This window comes from Apteryx mantelli, chromosome 34 (assembly GCF_036417845.1).
Source record: "Apteryx mantelli isolate bAptMan1 chromosome 34, bAptMan1.hap1, whole genome shotgun sequence".
Lineage (NCBI taxonomy): Eukaryota > Metazoa > Chordata > Aves > Apterygiformes > Apterygidae > Apteryx > Apteryx mantelli.
Genome location: NC_090011.1, coordinates 620,164 through 640,668, shown reverse-complemented (window position 1 = coordinate 640,668; position 20,505 = coordinate 620,164). Strand labels below are relative to the sequence as shown.

At 49.8% G+C, this 20,505-nt stretch overlaps 2 protein-coding genes across 2 annotated transcripts in view; one reads left to right on the top strand and one right to left on the bottom strand.

Moving 5' to 3' along the window:
• The window catches only part of LOC106482029 (uncharacterized), a 255,295-nt gene that overhangs the window by 86,614 nt on the left and 148,176 nt on the right, over positions 1 to 20,505 (top strand). The gene's annotated exons all lie outside the window — the stretch shown is intronic.
• LOC106482036 (scavenger receptor cysteine-rich type 1 protein M160-like) overlaps positions 579 to 20,505 on the bottom strand; it is a 37,727-nt gene continuing 17,800 nt past the window's right edge. Inside the window, exons 10-22 of the mRNA XM_067314257.1 lie at positions 12,502 to 12,840; positions 12,028 to 12,357; positions 11,051 to 11,380; positions 10,160 to 10,483; positions 9,227 to 9,556; positions 8,549 to 8,878; positions 7,063 to 7,401; positions 4,550 to 4,858; positions 3,629 to 3,952; positions 2,832 to 3,175; positions 1,960 to 2,283; positions 1,095 to 1,408; positions 579 to 903 (exon numbers count right to left, since the gene is read on the bottom strand). Coding sequence (XP_067170358.1) covers positions 579 to 903; positions 1,095 to 1,408; positions 1,960 to 2,283; positions 2,832 to 3,175; positions 3,629 to 3,952; positions 4,550 to 4,858; positions 7,063 to 7,401; positions 8,549 to 8,878; positions 9,227 to 9,556; positions 10,160 to 10,483; positions 11,051 to 11,380; positions 12,028 to 12,357; positions 12,502 to 12,840 — 4,262 coding nt within the window. The remainder of the gene's footprint in view (positions 904 to 1,094; positions 1,409 to 1,959; positions 2,284 to 2,831; positions 3,176 to 3,628; positions 3,953 to 4,549; positions 4,859 to 7,062; positions 7,402 to 8,548; positions 8,879 to 9,226; positions 9,557 to 10,159; positions 10,484 to 11,050; positions 11,381 to 12,027; positions 12,358 to 12,501; positions 12,841 to 20,505) is intronic.

Genomic DNA, 20,505 nt, shown 5'->3' with positions numbered 1-20,505 from the left:
GCCAATAGCACTCTCCCACAGCCCAGCTGCCGGCACACGACTGTGGCATCATTTAAGTCCCAGCCATCATCACACACAGTTCCCCACTGCTGGTTGTGAAATATCTCGACTCTCCCAGCACAGCGATGTGGGCCATTCACCAGTCGGACAGTTGTCACATTTGTAGTACCTGAATCTGAAAGCACCACAAAATGTGGTAGGGAGACCATGCACCAGAAATGCTGTGGGGGCACAGCACCTCGCAGGATTGGTTTGAGCAACACCCGCCTCAGCACCCGCATGTCCTAGGTTTTCATCTGTCTCTGACATGCAGATGCCCTCACATGTAATGAGTGCAGGATCCTTCAGTGGCTCTTGGGGTCCTGCTGTATCATAAGATTTGCAGGCCCTAGTTAATGGGGAGAGGCATTTCTGTGACAGCCTCTCTTTCCACTGCTATGGGCATCTGTATGGGGACTGCATCAAAAGGGAAGGTGCCCTTTTTAGTGTCACTGAACTATTCCCCTCCTGCACTGTCCTGCTTCAGTCCTTCCTGGGCCACCCCCATGCCTACCAACCTCTCTCTGACCACAGGACAGCTACAGCTCACCTGAGCACACCACGCTGGCATCTTCCACATGGCTGCAGCTATGCTGGCCCCATGGCTTTGTCCAGCATTCAGAGAGGGCCGTTTCTGTTCCTGCACAGGCCACTCTATCCAGCCAGATAGGGTCTTGTCCTTGGCCAAAGTAAGCCCGGCCAGGAGCTGAGATTGCTGTGCCACAGCCCAGCTGCCGGCACACAACCATGGCATCATTCAGATCCCAGCCATCATCACACACGGTCCCCCACCGCTGATCATGAAACACTTCCACCCTCCCAGAGCAGCGATTTGGACCATTCACCAGCCGCAGGTCAGTTGTGCTTGAAGAGTGTGGATCTGAAAACACAATCAGAGAATAAACCCTCAGTAAAATTCCTGCACTCCTCTCTCAGCCCCCCAAAACAAACATTCCCAGGGCCATCACAGGGACTAATCCTTGCCTAGGCTCAAGACAATCAGATCTGACACTGGCTCCCTAGCCTATCTCCCACAACACCCCATATTGCAGGGCTGTGAGTTACCTGAGCACACCACACCAGCATCTTCTCTATGGTTGCAGTTATTTTGTCCCCACGGGCGGGCCCTGCACTGAGAGAGGGCATCTTCAGTCCCAACACAGTTCACGTCATCCAGCCAGATGGATCCTGAGCCTTGCCCAAAGTGAGACCCCAGGAGGGCGGACTCAGCCCTCCCGCAGCCCAGCTGCCGGCACACCACCGTGGCATCATTTAGGTTCCAGCCATCATCACACACAGTTCCCCACTGCTCATTGTGAAGCACCTCCACTCTCCCGGCACAGCGATTCGGGCCGTTCATGAGCCGTAGGTTGGAGGATTGTGAAGTGTCCAACTCTGAAAACACAGTTTGGGATAAACCCTTAGAGAAATTCTTGCTCACCTGGGCCTCTCTACTTCCCACACAGCTACGCTAGTGGTCTCTTCATTCAGGCAGGGAAAGATCCTCCAATGCTGTGCACAGCATGTTTTCTGTGCTCCAGGCAGTATGCAGTAGCAGGAAAGCCCATGCAACTATCTCTAGGCTGGAGCCAGTGATGCTCAGCTGGGAATAATATGATCCATGCTTTAGAATGGGAAAACACCTTTCTGTCATGGAGCTGTTGGCCAGTGTCATTGGCTTGGAGGTAGCTGCTGTGCTGGTAGCAATCCAGAGCAAGTCCTCTGCCAACCCTACCCCTCTAGTGAACGATCCTGGAGAGGAACCATTAAGTGTGAGTCATGACACACAGATCCTGGATGCCCTTTGTCCTGGATGGGGCCATGGCATCAGAGAGAGCTCAGAGGAGTCTAGTCCTTGAATCAACCCAAGACAATCAGATGTAGCGCCAGTCCTCCAGCCAGGGCCTCAGGACACCCCATATTGCAGGGCTGTGAGTTACCTGAGCACACCACACCAGCATCTTCTCTATGGTTGCAGTTATTTTGTCCCCACGGGCGGGCCCTGCACTGAGAGAGGGCATCTTCAGTCCCAACACAGTTCACGTCATCCAGCCAGATGGATCCTGAGCCTTGCCCAAAGTGAGACCCCAGGAGGGCGGACTCAGCCCTCCCGCAGCCCAGCTGCCGGCACACCACCGTGGCATCATTTAGGTTCCAGCCATCATCACACACAGTTCCCCACTGCTCATTGTGAAGCACCTCCACTCTCCCGGCACAGCGATTCGGGCCGTTCATGAGCCGTAGGTTGGAGGATTGTGAAGTGTCCAACTCTGAAAACACAGTTTGGGATAAACCCTTAGAGAAATTCTTGCTCACCTGGGCCTCTCTACTTCCCACACAGCTACGCTAGTGGTCTCTTCATTCAGGCAGGGAAAGATCCTCCAATGCTGTGCACAGCATGTTTTCTGTGCTCCAGGCAGTATGCAGTAGCAGGAAAGCCCATGCAACTATCTCTAGGCTGGAGCCAGTGATGCTCAGCTGGGAATAATATGATCCATGCTTTAGAATGGGAAAACACCTTTCTGTCATGGAGCTGTTGGCCAGTGTCATTGGCTTGGAGGTAGCTGCTGTGCTGGTAGCAATCCAGAGCAAGTCCTCTGCCAACCCTACCCCTCTAGTGAACGATCCTGGAGAGGAACCATTAAGTGTGAGTCATGACACACAGATCCTGGATGCCCTTTGTCCTGGATGGGGCCATGGCATCAGAGAGAGCTCAGAGTCTAGTCCTTGAATCAACCCAAGACAATCAGATGTAGCGCCAGTCCTCCAGCCAGGGCCTCAGGACACCCCATATTGCAGGGCTGTGAGTTACCTGAGCACACCACACCAGCATCTTCTCTGTGGTTGCAGTTATTTTGTCCCCACGGGCGGGTCCTGCACTGGGAGAGGGCATCTTCAGTCCCAACACAGTTCACGTCATCCAGCCAGATGGGTCCTGAACCTTGCCCAAAGCGCGACCTACCAGGAGCCGAGTCAGCCCTCCCGCAGCCCAGCTGCCGGCACACCACCGTGGCATCATTTAAGTCCCAGCCATCATCACACAAGGTCCCCCACTGCTCATTGTGAAGCACCTCCACTCTCCCGGCACAGCGATTCGGGCCGTTCACTAGTCGCAGATCAGCGGAGCTCATGTTTCCTGCATTTGCAAAGAGCATAACTGACACTGCAGGGAAATTCCTGCATGCATGATTGCTGTTGCCTCTGTGGGGCAAAACATCTCCCTCTGAGGGCTCAGTACCACCCCATCTCATTCAACCAAAATATGACACGTGCAGCCACCTCTGGGGGGGAGTGCAGAGTAGGTCAGGCCCAGCATTAAAGACAAAAAGATTGCCAGGGCCAGGCATTGCCCTTTTATTGAGGGAATAGACCACAGGCTTTGCCAGGCAGGAAATCTGGTGAGGGGTGCTGCACACTGCGATGAGGTCCAGGGGCATGGGAGGCAAATTGGAGAGAGCTGCAAGAGGAGCACTCCTAATCCGGCTCCATGCACAGCATCTCCTCTAGAGAGGCCTTAGTCCCTGCCCCAGGCACCACAATCAGCTCTGGTTGTAAGTCTGCCTCCTGCTACCCCTAGTCCAGGTCTCACCTGAGCACACCACACCTGCGTCTTCTCCATGGTGGCAATTGTGGACGCCCCAAGACTTTGCTTTGCATTCAGTGAAGTCAGTTTCTGTTCCTGTGCAGCTCACATCATCCAGCCAGATACGGCTGGATCCCCATCCAAAATGAGCTGAACCTGGGGCTGAGAGTGCAATCCCACAGCCCAGCTGCCGACACACCACCATGGCGTCATTCTTATCCCAGCTATCATCACAGACCGTCCCCCACTCATTGTTATAAAACACCTCGACTCTCCCAGCACACTCATTCAAACCACCCACCAGCCGAAGCTTAGGAGTACTGGAAATTCCTGATCCTGAAAAATACACAGAAATATGCATTGTTAGGAATATCCTTGCACATCTTAGCGCCTGCTGGGCTGGAGAATGCAGAACATGTCTGCAACAGGTTTGGATGGTGTTGACACAGAGAGCACAGGGAGCTTGTATGTTCCTGCCCCCTGTCAGAGACTTGCAGCAGCACTGCAGGGAGTGCAGAGCTGCTTGCAGGGTAGAAGGAGCAATGAAAGATCCCTTCAACCAGTTGCAGCCTGAGGGAACATTACATATGGTTGCACACTAGTTCAGAGGTAGGAACAGAAGAAAACACATGTGTCTTTATCTGAAGGACACACTGCTTGGAAAAAGGTCAAAATAAGGTAAGAAAGTCTATACCTTGTCTGTACAGTGCCCTGCCTTTGACCTTTGACCATAGCCAGCTGTGGATGCTGAGGGAAGGGTAAGGGAATGGTTCAAGCATACCTCCTTGGTACAGTCTCCCAGCCTCTGACCTCTTGGAGCTCAGGGCATTATGCAATTCTGGACACCAGAATTATTGCTTCCAGTCTGCATCTTGCAGAAGATCAGGGTTTTATCTTTCTGCAGAGAAAGCAGGTGATGAAGATTACCTGTGCACACAACGCTGGCATCTTCCACATGATTACATCCATGTTGGCCCAAAGGCTTGGCTGGGCATTCAGAGAGGGTAGCTTCTGTCCCAAGACAACTCACTCCATCCAGCCAGATGGGTCCAGATCCTTGCCCAAACAGAGATGAACCTGGGGCTGATACAGCCGTCCCACAGTCCAGCTGCTTGCACACCACCTTGGCATCATTCAGATCCCAGTTGTCGTCACACACAGTCCCCCACTGCTGCTTGTGAAACACCTCAACCCTCCCGGAACACCTATGTGGGCCATTCACCAGCCGCAGGACTTCTGAGTTCCGCAGCTCTGAGTCTGAAAACAGAATTGGGGATAAATCCTGGTAGAAATCACTGCCTACATGGTTGCTAGCAATGCCATGAAGCACAGCATCACCCTCTCAGGGGTCTTGCAGGGTTTCCCTCAGCACATAGTATCCATGACAGCCTGGCTAATGTGCTAATGAGTTTGGGAGGATGGAAAGAGATGCACAGCCTTTCCACAGGGAAGCTCTACCTGCCAAGCAGAGTTGTCCCAGCACCCTATGACTGTTCAAATCTGGATGCAGCATGTTATATGTTAATATAGGATTATTTATATTATTTATATTATTTAATATAGGATTATTTTGACCACTGTGGAAGGGGAGTTAGAAACCACATGGGCTTCCTGCTGGAGCACATCCTGGCCTATGGTTTTGTACTAATGCTGTGCCAGGAGCATGCATGCATTAACAGCTTTTAGAATGACTGTGTTAGGACCATGCCTTGTAGACAGTGAACCTGGCCACCCAGGTGTCTTTGCCACCCAACTGAGCTTGAATTCCTCCTTTATGCTAAAAGATTAACTCTGAAGTGACCAGACTTCAGGTACACAGGCACTAAGGTTTTGGGGATGGTGACACTGATAAACCATACGCACTGTCAGCAAACAGGAGTACGAGCTAAGAGGTACAACACAGCCCTGGCAGTATGGTAAGGGATGTTCACCTTTTCCCTTGAGCAAAGACTTCCTAAACATGTGCTGAGACATTAACATCCATCCCATCAGACAGGTGAGGTATCTCTAGTGAAACATCCAGTTTATGCCTTACTCACAGTGTCTCATTAGTTTCACTAATGTCTCCAGCTAAATCTCCACAACCTTTATTGTGTGTCTATGTGTAGGCTGCAATTTGCCACAAGATTGCATTCAAGCTAATTCCCCCTTCCCATTCATGACTCTCCCAGTGAGCAAGCCAGCTTACTCACTTCAGGTGTGAGCAAGAGTGTGGCTAAACACATAAGGGGTGTGGGATTTTTTTGCCTTAAGTTCTAAGCCAAAATGAGGACACAGAGACACCATAGGTGTTGCACTGGCAATGCAAAAGGTAGACTTGACACTTTTAGTGCTATTTCTATATCAACATTTTAGGGTCTCCTATTATCCCAGGTAAAAAGAAGCACAGGACCCTTCAAGCAGAGTGCTGTCCCTCACCCAGCGACCTGTGCACTCTGGCACGTTTTAAATCCCAGCATTCAAGAACACATTGTTTTCCCTTCACCACTCACCATAGCCAAGGCTGGGTATTGCAAAAGCCAGGGAGATACAGGCCAAAATAATGTGGTCTAGTATAGCCCAAACTTAACCCTGTGTACTGGCAGAACAATATGAGAATGTCTGCTGCATGCAGACAAGCTGCAGGGGAGGTTCATACCACACAGTGAGAGCATTCAAAGATATGCAGAGTTGTACAGCTTTAGAACCAACCCTGAAGGACCGAGAACCTTCTCTGCTTACTGCAGCACAGGACCCTGAGAGTCACTTGTCACACAGGTATCAATACTACCTCACCTAAGAACCATCTGCTTGAACATCCCTTTCCCTGCACACAACACCCACACCATCTCCCTGCAGAATTCACTTTTGATGCCTTGTTTTTCTCAGGAATATGCATGCTGCTTGGGAGTGGAGGAAAGAGGCACTAGCATTCACCTGGATATGGAGTTCCTGTGACGTGAATGTCCTCATGGGGACAAATAGGCAACAAGGCACCAAAAAGGCATGTATGCCTGAGCAAGGAATAACCTGGCAAAAAGAGGAATTCCCCGAGGACTAGAGACTGTATGATAGCATGGATGAGGAGCAGTGATCAAAAAGTCACATGGACAGGGTCAGAGTAGCTGGCAGGACCCACACGCTGGAGTATCAGAGCTCTTCATGCATGATGATCCCTTAGAAAAAGACTACATATTCCAGGCTTGGTATTTCTGTCCCGAGCACTTTGCCTGTGATATGCCAGGGACTAGAAAACAGTGCTTCCCTTAGCACAGGGCTATCATACTTCCTTCTAAAAGGAAAACATTTTATGCTCCCTGGGGGTACCACAGAAACAAACAAAGGTTCTTTCTGACTGTCTAGGAAGACAGGACAAGGCAGAGCTGGAAGCATGAATTTACAGAGAGAGATTGTATGGCCTCCCTAAGGGGAGAGCTGGTACCTGACTTGCCGACACTGACCTGCAGCCATAGAGCACACAACACTCGCGTATCCTTTAGATTTGCAGCTCTGGGCACCCCAGAGTTTGACCTTGCATTCGTAGAGGGCACCTTCCAGTCCTGTGCACTCCACCGCATCCACCCAGATCAGGGAAGGTTCTTTTCCAAACTGGGAAGAGCGAGTGACTGAGTGTGCTGGGCCACAGCCCAACTGCCTGCACACCACATGGGCTTCAGCCAGGTCCCAGCCATCGCCACACACAGCTCCCCAGCGCTGGTCATGAAACACTTCCACTCTCCCAGAGCATTCAGTTGAGCCGTTCACCAAGCGGAGACTTGCTAGGTCAGTAATGCCTGATCCTGGAACACAACAAAGCATAAACATGTAAGGAGATATCTTGTGCTCTTTGAAACCTTTGACCACCAACAACGGATTTACTCAAGAGTCTCTGCAGCCTGCTCGTCAAGGATGCTCTTCCTGCAATAGACAGGGCAGACTATTGAGGTGTGATGCAAACTGGCTTTAAAATGGTGTTTAGTGCCCAGGGCTTGATTAGAATGGGCTTTGTAGGACTATAGTCAGTGGACCTTATAGAGTGATTTAGCGCCTCCTAAAGCAAACACATATGACAGGATTCAGATGCCTAAACATAGTCATCCTTGTGCCATTTGGGACTCCTAGGGTACCCTACCTGCCCTTCAGCATCTTCTCCCGAAGGACGTGGGTTTTCTTTAAGCCCTACAGAAGATCTCTTAGTCCCATGTGGCACCTAAGGGCATCTCCGAGACGCTGCTTTCCCATGCTGGGGCAACTGATTCAGTACTGGATGTCTTAGTGAGCTGAACTCCATGCTGATATTAAGCTGATTGCAGCCCAGTGGCCTCAGCTTAAAAGCCACTGCAATGGACTGCAGGATTCCTCTGGCAAAAAGTCAGAGCTGTGGGATCCACAGAGCATGTTGGAGATGAGGAGATGGGAGATGGGTTCTCAGGGATGTACAGAGCTTTGAGCATCACAGGATATATCCGTACAGATAAATCAAACATGTCTGAGATTCATCTCTGGCCATGAGACCAACCCTAATGGAAGAACACCCATTCATACTACAATCTTTCCTATTGTGAAAAAGTGGGTGGTCATACTGAACCTGCCTGGTGGGAATGGTCTGTGATCCATGGTAACTGCCAGGAATTGTGATAAATAGCACTGGCCAAAAGCATGCCAGGGACCATACTGCTAATGCAACAATGCAAATGTTTAAGCCACTTATTTTTCTTGTACTTTAATGTACAAGTATATATGCTGCCCACTTCCGCCAGGATGGAACATGAGGGATTGTTTTCAAAGAAAAGGGTCCCAGGTTGGCAGAAAACTGTTCCTGCATTACAAGCCCTTATAACCACGTGGAAAAGCAGAATCATGTCTGAGTCTAAGAGGATTGGCGCCACAGCAGTAACACCACTCGCTTGCTGCAGTGCTCCTGATACAGTGATGGATGACAGTTACCTGAGCACACCACACTGGCATCTTCTCCATGCTCACAGCCATGGACTCCCCACTCCTTGGCCTTGCATTCAGAGAGGGCAGCTTCTGCCCCTGTGCAGTTCACCTCATCCAGCCAGATGGGGCCCTGTCCCTGACCGAAGTGAGCCCTCCAGGGAGCCGATATCACCACCCCACAGTCGAGCTGCCTGCACACCACACCAGCATCCAGGAAATCCCAGCTGTCATCACACACGGTTCCCCACTGCTTGCGATGAAGCACTTCGACTCTCCCAGCGCAGCGACCTGGGCCGTCTACCAGCCGGACTGGAGAAAAGCTAGAAACAGCCGAGCCTGAAAATGGACAAAAACTGAGAGCAATCCCTGCACATCCAGTCTCTGTGTAATAGGATAAAGGACCTTGATTTTGACACACTTCCTCTTTGCAGCCAGAGCTTGCAATGTTGCATAGAGCATCAGGGTTACATTGCCTCTGAACCCACAAAACCTCAAAGCACTATGAAGACGCTTCTCAAACAGCCATGGGGTATTATGCTCACCAGCAAGTGGGCTAAAGCAGCCACTTTGCTCCCCTCCAAGTAACCAACTGTAACGGAGGAGCTGGAACTGGCTGCAGCAGAGTGGTCAATGTATCCTGACCCTCTCCTGGTAAGAGCCACACTGTCAGGGACTGAAACTCACCTGAACACACCACGGTGGCATATTTTCCATGACTGCAGCTACTCTCTCCCCATGGCCTTGCCCTGCATTTATTAAGGGCTGTTTCTGTCCCCGTGCAGCTCATGTTGTCCAGCCAGGTACGGAGAGGTCCTGCACCAAAATGAGCTGCACTCGAGGTGGACAGCACTGTCCCACAGCCCAGCTGCCGACACACGACCTCAGCATCCCGTTTATCCCATCCATGGTCACACACAGTTCCCCACTCCTCGTTGTGAAACACCTCGACTCTGCCAGCACAGCGATTCGAGCCATTTGTCAGTCGGAGAAGAGCAGTCTCTGGAATGATAGAATCTACAAAGGTAGGGAGTTAGTAATCCCTTCAAATGGCTACAGATTTCTTTTGATGCTTATCCTGTTAGAATTAATGGTTCTTGTCCCCTCTTAAATCCACCAAAAGGTACAGTGGTGAGAAGAGGTGAGAACAGAACAGCTTCTCAATGCAGCCTGAAACTCCTCCTAGGAATACAGTGCATCATAGCACTGCCCAGAGGATGGTGGTCTGCACTGGTCCTCTGCAAGACCCCAGCCCCACTCTCTGCAAGAATGGCTCTCAGGACATATTCCTTTTACTAAACTTCACCTAACAAGTCCTAACAAGTTGATCTGTTGGTGGCCAGCCTGTAGAGCTCATGGAGAGAGATAGGAATTTCTGCAGGAATTCATCCCACCATCTTACCTATACAACTTAAGATGGGAGAATTTGCCCTCAGAAAGAACCTGTTCCCATTCAACAGCTACAGAGAAAGTCCAGGGAAACCACACTGATTGATGCTAATACTGGGTCTGAGCTCAGTTTCACACGGGGCATAGACCTGCCTTCAAGAGACCACCTGTCAACCCTCCATCTTGCTTTGTAGGACACACATGGAGAGGGGCAGAAGGAATGGGGATTACCTGAGCACACCACACCAGCATCTTCCCCATGGTAGCAATTATTTATTCCCCACGGTTTTGCCTTGCACTCAGACAGAGTGGTCTCGAATCCTGTGCAGTTGGTCTCATCCAGCCAAATGATGTTAGTCCCTCGCCCAAACTGGGCCCCTCCTGGGGCTGAGAGTGCCATCCCGCAGTCCAGCTGCCTGCACACAACGCCAGCATCCAGTAGATCCCAGCCGTCATCACACACGGTTCCCCACTGATTTTTATGAAACACTTCAACTCTGCCGGCACAGCGACTCCCATAATTCACCAGTCGGATCCGATTATGACCTGGGCTAACTAAAAGAGCAAAATCCGGAGAAATCTTGGCATGCTGTTACACCTACATGGTCTCTGCAACATGGAAAGACTGCCCTGGTACCTCTGACATGGAGCAACATGTAGGAGAGATGGAGCAGCTACATACAACTAAGACGACATTGGAGGTAAGTGGTCCACAGAGCGTGTCTAGACACAGCAGTAAGGAAGGGGGCTGACACCTCACATTCAAAGCACATTGTCCTTAGGAGTTGCCTCTTGACAAAGTGTTTCAGGGTCATTAGTTACTGTGGAAAAGATCTGTCCAACATGCTGTTTGAGGTCAGCAGCCTCATGGTGCCTGCCGGCACAGGGACAGAAAGCTGAGACTTGTGCAAGACAAGGCTGCTAAACATCACATTGCAACCTTGGCATCAGCTCCGACCCCTCAGAAGAATGCCGCAAAATTGCTCTGACCACCACAGGCCCCTTTGACAGTAATGAAGCCACAAAAAGCATCTGGACTGTCTGCAGAACATTGCTGCAGAGACTGAAAATCAAGGTCATGAAACAAGCATCTCTTCCCCCCGTCATTCCCGTGATGGTTACCTGAACACACCACACCAGCCCCTCTTCCACGATGGCAAGTGTCGTTTCCCCAAGGTCTCATCTGGCATGCAGCGAGGGCAGTTTCTGTGCCCATGCAGTTCGCAGTATCTGGCCACATTCGTCCAGGTCCTTCTCCAAAATGGGACCTGCCTGGAGCTGCCAGCACTGTCCCACAGCCCAGCTGCCTGCACACAACTTGAGCTTCAGCAGAATCCCAGCCGTCATCGCATACAGCTACCCAGGTGTCATTGTGAAAGACTTCGACCCTCCCATTGCAGTGATTTGAACCATTCACGAGACGAACCTTGGCTGCGACAAACATCTCTGAGGCTGCAAACAACATGCGAGAATAAACACCCTGGGAGACCCATGACTGTGGAGATGCAGGGAACATTCTGCTCCAGCCTGGTGGATCTATGCATTCACAGTGACCATGCATCTAAAACTTCTTCAGAACCTCTGAAACTCCAACACCCCTGGGATGAACGCTCTGCTGAGACGGGAGAGGAAACCTAGCCTGGCTGCACAGGCAGGAAACTGGGAGGGTGAGTTACACTTGCAGAAAACTCTACATGTTACTGGATAATTGTCCCAGAGGCAAACAGACCACAGGGCTTGGGTTAGGTTCCTTGTAATTCATGAAGGATTACTGGGATGCAAATGGCCATTGAATCTCGGAGAAGAGGAGGCCCAGACAGCTCAGCTGTGCTGTGGTTTAACCCTGGAATCCAGGCAGCAGAGGTGGAAGAAGGCTTTTTACAGTAACCTTCATCCCTGAATGCTGCAGGTGCTCTTCAGCACTGCAAAGGGATGCTGCAGACAAAAAGCTTTCCAAAGAGACATACACCAGCAGGTGTGCAGCCTTCGGCCCTAATCTCATCTTTCCCAAGTTCCCTTACAAGACCCTAAAAGCCTTCCCATGTTGTAGGGTCCTGGAATTTTAACCCTTTGCAGTGAAAGGTCTGACTGAGAATTACCTGAACATACCACTCCAGCATCCTCTCCATGGAAGCAGTTGTTGTCTCCCCAAGCACTGGCCTTGCATTCGAAGATGGTGGCCTCTGTGCCAGTGCAGTTTACCTCATCCAGCCAGATGGTATCATCACCTCTCCCAAAGTGAGCCCCGCTCGTGGCTGAAAGTGCAGTCCCACAGCCCAGCTGCCTGCACACAACCGCTGCATCTGCGAGGTCCCAGCCATCATCACAAATGGTGCCCCACATGTGGTTATGCAGCACCTCCACTCTCCCAGCACAGCGATTGGGACCATTCAGCAGTTGGAGTGGACCCAGCTCTGAAATACCTGAGTCTACAAACATCCCAATGGAAAAAGTCAGAGGAAAGCTGTGCAAAGCCACAAGCAATGGCATGGGTAGGAAGGGAAACAGGCACAGCGGTACTGCTCAGCCTGCTACCTACAGCACTGCACATGCTGCAGGGCTATCAGGATTACCTGAGCACTCAACGCTGGCGTCTTCCGCATGGTGACAGTTGTGCTCTCCCCATGGCTTGGCCTGGCATTCAGAGAGGTCAGCTTCTGTCCCTGTGCAGTTCACCTCGTCCAGCCAGATTTGGCCCGTGCCTTCTCCATACCGAGCCTCTCGTGAGATGGACAGCACCATCCCGCAGCCCAGCTGCCTGCACACCACCTGACCCTCAGAGAAACCCCAGTTGTCATCACACACCGTCCCCCACGTCTCATTGTGGAGCACCTCAACTCGCCCAGCACAGTGGCTGGGGCCATTCACCAGGCGAACCTGAACCGTATGTGGAGAAGCTGAGCTTGCAAAGCCTGGAAGAGAAATAGGAAACTAATAGAGGTTAGGAGATGAAATCCTGGGGAAAGGATTCAGCTGCCCGCACATTTGAGATGTCTCCTGGCTCGCTGAACATCCTGTGAATGCCTTGGATACCCCAAGGCATCTCATATGGCCCTGGGTGTCTGTTTTTAGGCAACTGAGTCCCATCTCTGCATCAGAATGTCTGAATTTAATCATCTTAACCTCAGTCACAGTCCCACATCCCACCCAAGGAGTCCTTTTCTTGCTCACATAGTAGGTACTTATAGACAAGCAAGTATTTAAGCTTATATGCTTTCTGTGCAGTCAGTAGAAAAGATGTAGGTTCACCGTCAAGAGAGAACTCAACACAATATTGCTATGTGGTACAGCTGCACAAAGAACTTGTAGGGAGAATGTAGAAAGTGCTAGAACTAGGGAAAGGTTTTCACAATTTGCAAGACCCATGGTGTAATATTGCCTTTAGTTCCATATGCCCACTTTGCAGGAGTACTAACAAAATGGGGAGTGTGCAGAAAGGAGCCATAAGTAAACTGGAAGTTAGTAACAGAGAGAGCTTAACTGGGTCAGCTTAAAAAATTGTTCAAGAAAGAATGTGACTGCACTGTGTAAATAACATTTTGACCATGGATAATGATTTCCAAAGTGCTCAGATCAAAGATTTGTGCTCAGATCAAACAATGTTTTGCTGCTCCTCCTGGCTGTCATAATGCTGAGTCACAAGCTGCATCAGGACCAGACATCTGCCCATTTCCTAAACCAGGTGCCCCATACTCCAAAGCCACATCAATTTAGGCAATGAAATGCCTCCTCCCCTTTGTCTCCTTTTACAACAGTGCAGAGCAGTGGGCAATACTGACCACCTAATGTGGTGGTCACCTTCTAGAGAGGCCTGTCACCCTCCACTGGATATATACTGCACACCTGAGTTAGGACCTTCAGTGAAGATCTGATTGATACCCTAGGCTATAAGTTGTAAGGACATCACAAACTCAGTAAGCATGGGCTCAGATGTAGCACTTGGGAAGTCACAGAAGCTTGAAAAAGGAAGAAAGTTTAAAAATCAAATCCCTGAGTTGGTTTCAGCTACAGACAGGATCTGGGGAACAGTAGCCTGACTAAAGGGGAAAAAAATCTCTCTGTGCATTCAGGCTTGTGTAGTTCAGCCCTTTTTGGGGGGCTGTGTAGTGGGGGACCAGATTATCACCAGGAAAGGGTCTTTGCAAAGCCACCCCTGGAAATTCATTTTCAAGATGAGGCTGAACCAGATACATTGTAGGTACTTGGTTTGCAATTTGCAAGCTCTCCTCTCTCCAGGCTAAAAACACAGTCCTGATTATGGTCTTCTCTTCTGCTTCCTCCTTTCTCTGTGGGCCTTTTCCTCTCCTTCCTCATTGTTGCTAGAAGTGCTGAGGTTTCCATTTGATAAGCAATAACAAATTAACTGCAGAGCTGAGACTTAGCAGAGCTGATATATTTCTTGGCAAGTTTCTTGCAAGCACTGCCTTAGCAGGAGAGCATGAAATGAGATTTCTTGACAACCCTGGGCAGTCTCATATGCACCAAAAGCCTGTGCTTGGGTGAACAAGTCCCAAACCAGATGACTCTAAGCAGCCAGGAGGTGGTAGCTATTGAAGATATAATCATCATACTGAAAGTCCCAGGAGCAGGATTTTCAGAAAAGTGGAAAGTTTTTGCTGTTCATTAATAGAACATAGAAGAAGAAAGCCCAAGAAAATTAAAGGAAAGTGTTGATCCTAGAGGAAGTGGTACAAACTAGCCTTAGCAAAAATCAGTCTGGAAATTAAAAGGATGGCCATACCAGCAGGGAAATCAGGAAAAGTAAGTTCTTAATTTCACTTGCTCCAAATGTGATCAGAAAACAAGGACTTTGCCCTCGCTGTTTGTAAACATGAAACAGCACTGAGAAGGTGCCCAGATCAAATAACCAATTTCTGCTCTGAGCTGTGGCAGCCTGGACAAAGCCCTGAGCCCTTTTTCAGCCATTTGCAAAAACAAAGTTGCCATTGCACTCTCTGTATGATATTACTCTTGCAGCAGAACTCTTCCCCTTCATTGCACTCATGTCTCAGACAGTACCAGAGCTGCAGAGCCAGCATACTGGATAAGGGATCTGTGACATTTTGTCATTCTGTCTGAGCACAAGAAGGGTCATGACTCTCACCAGCATTTTGCCTGTCTACCCCATTAGCCCAACAAGTGCTTGGTTCCTTCTTGTGCTGCACAGCACTAGCCACAGCCTGACTGAATGTGCCCAGTCTTGTCCTGGCAAGTAGGGTCTGCGGTCCCCACTTGCTCACCCCTCCATCTGACGGCGAGTTGCCTGTCTCACCCAACATGCAGTGGCATTGAGTTTGGCCAGGCCCCTTCCATGCTGCAGCAGCAAGAATTTGCCATGCATAGTCCAGGATGAACTTGCAGGGCAGGAGGCTGGGGCCAACTGTGAGACAGCTTCAGGATGCTGGGCATGCTTCCTTCTACTCTTGTAAAGCTCACAAGTCTCAGTTCTTTAATTATGTGGTAAAATCATGTGTGCAGAAATAGGTGGGCATCACTTGGCTTTGAGAATGCAGCCCGTAGTGATAGCCTGATTCCTGACTCCACGCAAAAATGTTCCTCCTGCCTCCTTTCCTCCCTATCCCAGGCCTGTGAATGAAACACAGGACCCCAGGCCAGTCTGTGCTGTACTCCATGAAGTGCTATCTGAATGCACTGGAGAAGCACATGCTGCAGGTCAGCTCCCTGTAGCCAGAAGCAAAGGCAAATACCACTCACCCCAAAGGCATGTCATCAGGAGGAGGATCCCTGCACTCTTGGCCCTAGTGCAGGTGGGCTGGTTTCTGCCCCAGGGGTACCTGGGTGAGGGATGGAGACAGCCTGGCATCCCCATGCTCACAGCTTGGCCATGGGCTGGAGGTTGAAGCTGATCATCCTTTTAAGAGACACCAGCTGAGTGTGGTGTCCCCCTGGCAAACTGGGAGGGCTGGAGAGGAAACAGGGCAGAGCCCTAGGGAGGGAAGTGACAGGCATTTCTGCAGTAAGCCCTCCTCCTGCTTTGTCCCCTCCCTGCCCTGACCCTTTCCCTGTCCTTTCCTCTGCTGTGCAAACCCTCCTCTTCCTCTGCCCCACTCCCCTGGCTCCATGGCAGGGGCTTGCCTTCATGTGAAACCATGCCAGAAAGTGACCCTCTGCTCTGTGCCATGGCCTGATTTTTTCATAGGATTGTGAAATGTAGAACTGTTCCAGGAACACACTGAGCAAACAAAACCCTCCTGGAACAGCTGATTCTGAAGCAGCCAGAGATGGGGCTGAAAGGGGGGGGGGTCTTCCTCAGCAATACCCAGACCCTCTTCATGGGGAGTCTGCAAACAGAGTCCAGACACCCCAGCAGATTCAAACCCAGGCAACCCCAGCTGTGTAGCAATGTTGAGCTCTCTATTAACAGTGTGACTATGTCTTCTCCCTCCAGCCACATGCATCACTTGACAGTGCAAGCTGACCTGGAGATACTCAAGTAGTGCAAGTCAGTGTGTCACCCTGCACAGCCAAAGGCTGTAGAAGACTTACAGTCTACATACACCAGGGTCTCTTGAAGTTGATCATGGCTGTTTTCAGGCAAGGTGAATCTCTCTCCAGTCTGTGCTGACTGCTTTTAACATCAGTGATCGTAATTGGAGTGCAGGGCTCAATTTAGCTCACTAAATGTGGATGTCTAGCCCTCCAGACATGGCCTCTCACTTCCGCTCCCAAACAGCACAGATCTCCCATAGATCCTGTTTGTATATGGAGTAGCCCAGCGAAGGGCTACTAAGATGATTAAGGGACTGGAGCATCTCTCCTATGAGGAAAGGCTGAGAGAGCTGGGACTGTTCAGCCTGAAGAAGAGAAGACTGAGGGGGGATTTTATCAATGTGTATAAATACCTGAAGGGAGGGTGTAAAGAGGATGGGGCCAAACTCTTTTGAGTGGTGCCGAGCGACAGGACGCGAGGCAATGGGCACAAACTGAAACACAGACAGTTCCACCCGAATATGCGAAAAAACTTCTTCACTGTGAGGGTGACAGAGCACTGGCACAGGTTGCCCAGAGAGGTTGTGGAGGCTCCATCCTTGGACATATTCAAAAGCCATCTGGACACAGTCCTGGGCAACGTGTTTTAGGTAACCCTGCTTGAGCAGGAGGTTTGGAGGAGATGATCTCCAGAGATGCCTTCCAACCTCAACCATTCTGTGATTCTGTGATATGTGCCAGTCCCCTGCAGGCATCTCGGGTGTCCTGGAGTGTCTCAGATAGTACAAGATACCTATGTTTGGCAACCTGAATCAAACCTCTATGCCTAGAACTAGGGAAATACAGATACACTAGCTGTAAAAAGTATCTGGATGGATTTGGCGGGGGGGGGAGGGGCGAGACCACCCTGTGAAAGACACTAAGCTACTGAATGTTGGAAATGCCTTTATTAGGAAGGCTGGAGCCAGCATGAAGCTGAGTTGGCCAGGAAATGGCTGAGGGCCAAAAGGAGAGGGGGAAAGAAAATCCCACATGCCTATGAAGAAAACTTGTAGATTTGTGTTCCAGGACTTTCCCAATACCAGTGTGGGCTCCCATTGAAATAAGCAACAGGCCACTAGATAGACGTTCAGATAGGCTTTGTTGGCAAATCAGAAACAACACAAAGCAGTTGAATCTGTTTTTATGTGGAGAACAAATGGACACAGTTCTTTCCATGCTTGTCAGAGGAAGCAGTTTCTAATGCCAAAGATGGTTATGCTGAAGTCTGCACTGCATATATTTCCTGTCAGGTGAACTGAAACACAATCTGTGGCCCTGGACACTCTCTCTGCATGGACCATCTATGATGAGAAAGGTAACTCACATCCAGCTTGTGATTTTTTTTTTTTTGAGTGGCTAAGGAACCTTCCCAGTCAGATCTGTAAAATGGGAAACTGCCAGGAAGTTAAATTGTCTATTGTAGTAGCATTTTCAAGATCCCCAGAGTCCCTTTTGCAGTATCAGAGCCCTTCCCAGTAAGTGCTGTTTGCCACTGTGCAGATAATTCCCTTGGTGTGTTCACTGCACTCACTGCCTCAAGCAGGAGAGCATGGCCTGAGGTGCCAAGGAGACAGGTGAGCTGCGGAAGAGTTTGCTGTCTTCCCTCTCCCATCTCTTGCAGAGTGCAGGTTGTGGTGGCATGTTGAAGTTTTGCAAGGAGAGAGCCCCAAACTAGAGTAGCATGAAACTGGAAAAGTGAATTTGCAAAGAGTTGTCAAATAAACACGTCTTGTTCCAAATGGAAATTTTAAGGCTGAGGTGAGCACTGCACTCTTGGTGCCTTGAAGATGGGACTTGCACTGAACAAGGCCTGGCTGTGACCCCATCAGGAACAGAGTGAAGAGTTCTGGCCATCTCTGTGCAAAAATAGGAAATTAAACTGAAATGAGCAGAGAGGAGGACCTAGCATGATCAGAAAAGTCTCAGGCTGAGCTTGAACTGCTTAGTCAGGAGCAACTTGAGCTGCAAGGGGATAAGATTGCTACCTGTAGTAAGAACAAACGAACAAAAAAACCCTCAAACATTGGAGGCATGCTCAGAGTAAGCAGAACCAGGGCTGAATGCTAAAAGGAAAAAGATTCCTACTAAACAAAGTGAAATACTGGTACAAGAATGAGGGGGTGAAAATTAGGCTGCAAGTTAGTAGAAGGACATAAAAAGTAGAGCCATCAGGAAAGGTGACTGTTTTCATTTTTACCTAGGCTGAGTAAGCCCAAGAAAACAGGACTTTGTGCCTCCTCTTTGTAAACAAACAGGCCAGCAACAGAGATTCCAGACACTGTCAATCACAGAAACATTATGAACTGTAACAGCCTGGCATAGCCAAGTGGCTCCGGGCAAAGGTATTTCTGTTAGTGCTGTTTTCATAATTTGGACATATAGCTGCTCTGGAAGCGAATTATGCTCCCATCTCCCTCCCTGATCTCTGAATTTATGTGTTATATTCTCCTGGGAAGTTTGAAACCCCTTCCAAAGACAGTGCAGTCTTGGTGCTCTCTGAGCAGGTGTTAGTGCTGCATGCTAGAGCCACGCACAGCCCTTAATAATCCAGGCTTTTAACTGTGACCTTCCCTTAATAATCACTGGGCATGAGTCAGCCAAGGGGTGCCATCACAGAGCTCCTGCTTTGAGAAATGTAAGTGTTTGACTGTTGTAAAGACTTCCTCTAAATTTTGCACATTTTATTACACAAAATAAATACTTTCAGACAGCTGACACTCAGACTCTAGCCCTTTCCTGAGATGATGAAAGCATCCAGGAGAACTGGGTCCAAGTTCCCATTTTTCCCTATTCTGAGGCACTCGTGTGCAGCCTTCCAGAGCCAGAAGAAGAGCCCAGGAGCCCTGAGTTTTTGATGTAAGCTACTGGATGAGCAAGACTGGAGGACTCGGTGTGATAGGGCAACCAGAAGGAAAAGGAAGAGACCAGAGTGACAACAGGAGTATGGGGATCCCTGAAGTCCCAGATCTGGTGGATGTTCAGTGAGGAGCAAAAAAGTGACCTTGCAGCCATGCATTGGCGGGCAAGATATGGCAAGGAGGTTTACAGCTGGGGTTTAGGACAAATGGTTGTTCTGGTGCAAGATGCAAACTGACCAAAGGTATCAGGCACTGACTGGACGGGAAAAAGAGGAAATGGACCAGACTCAAGCAGCATTGACGTGCATGTCCTGACTCTTTCATTACTCACTTCTTCTTCCTGCTTCCTCTTGCACTGACTCTTCCCTCCTTGCCCCTGTGCAGAGAACAGTTGGGCTCACAAAGCTGAGGACACTGTCTTCCCCAGCCCTTTTGCTCACATATCTGCCACGAGATTGTGAAACCTAGAGTCATTCCTGGAACACACTGAGCAAACAAGGCCTTCCCAGAAGTGTACAAGACCATGCAGGAATGGGGCTTTGGGGGCTGTTGAGCATGGTCAAGGCTAAGCTTTAGGAGGTGGGGAATGGTAGATGCATTTAAATCTCTTCAGCTCAATCCATACAATGGAAGTAGGATGAGGCATCATCTGGTTGAGGAAGCGTTTCCAGTTCTCTCTCCAACTGCAAGAGCTGTAAGAGTCATTAGGTCCCCAGAAGGAATCTTTGCACACTCCAGAGTGACAGAGTTTATTTGACAGTCACATGATCCCTTTCCCTGGCAAAGGAAAATGTCCTTGAAGTAGAAATCCAAAGCCTACTCCTTCCTCATCTACTAGCCAGAAGAGTTGGCTGTATGTCACTGCAGTGCAAGGCACCTTATGCCCAACCAGAAAGATCCTTAACTGCACAGAGCTTTATGCACTGGTCCTCTCTCCAGAGACACATCAGTGTACAGATTATGAGACCCTGATGCCCCACCAGTCCACAAAGGCAACCTCATTGTTGGAAGGACTCAACAGAACCTGCACCACTGGCCTCAAACACTGGGCTTTGCCTGCTCTGCAAGGACACAGCACAGGAGGGCTGGTGTTCTCCCAGACCTCTCAACTGTTGAATGGATCCTGCAGTGCTGGTTCCTGCCCCCTGGACTTCATTGTCATGGCCTCAGCTACACCTCATGATGCTCCTAAATGTCTGTATTCCTCTGTATGCACCCACTGGCTTC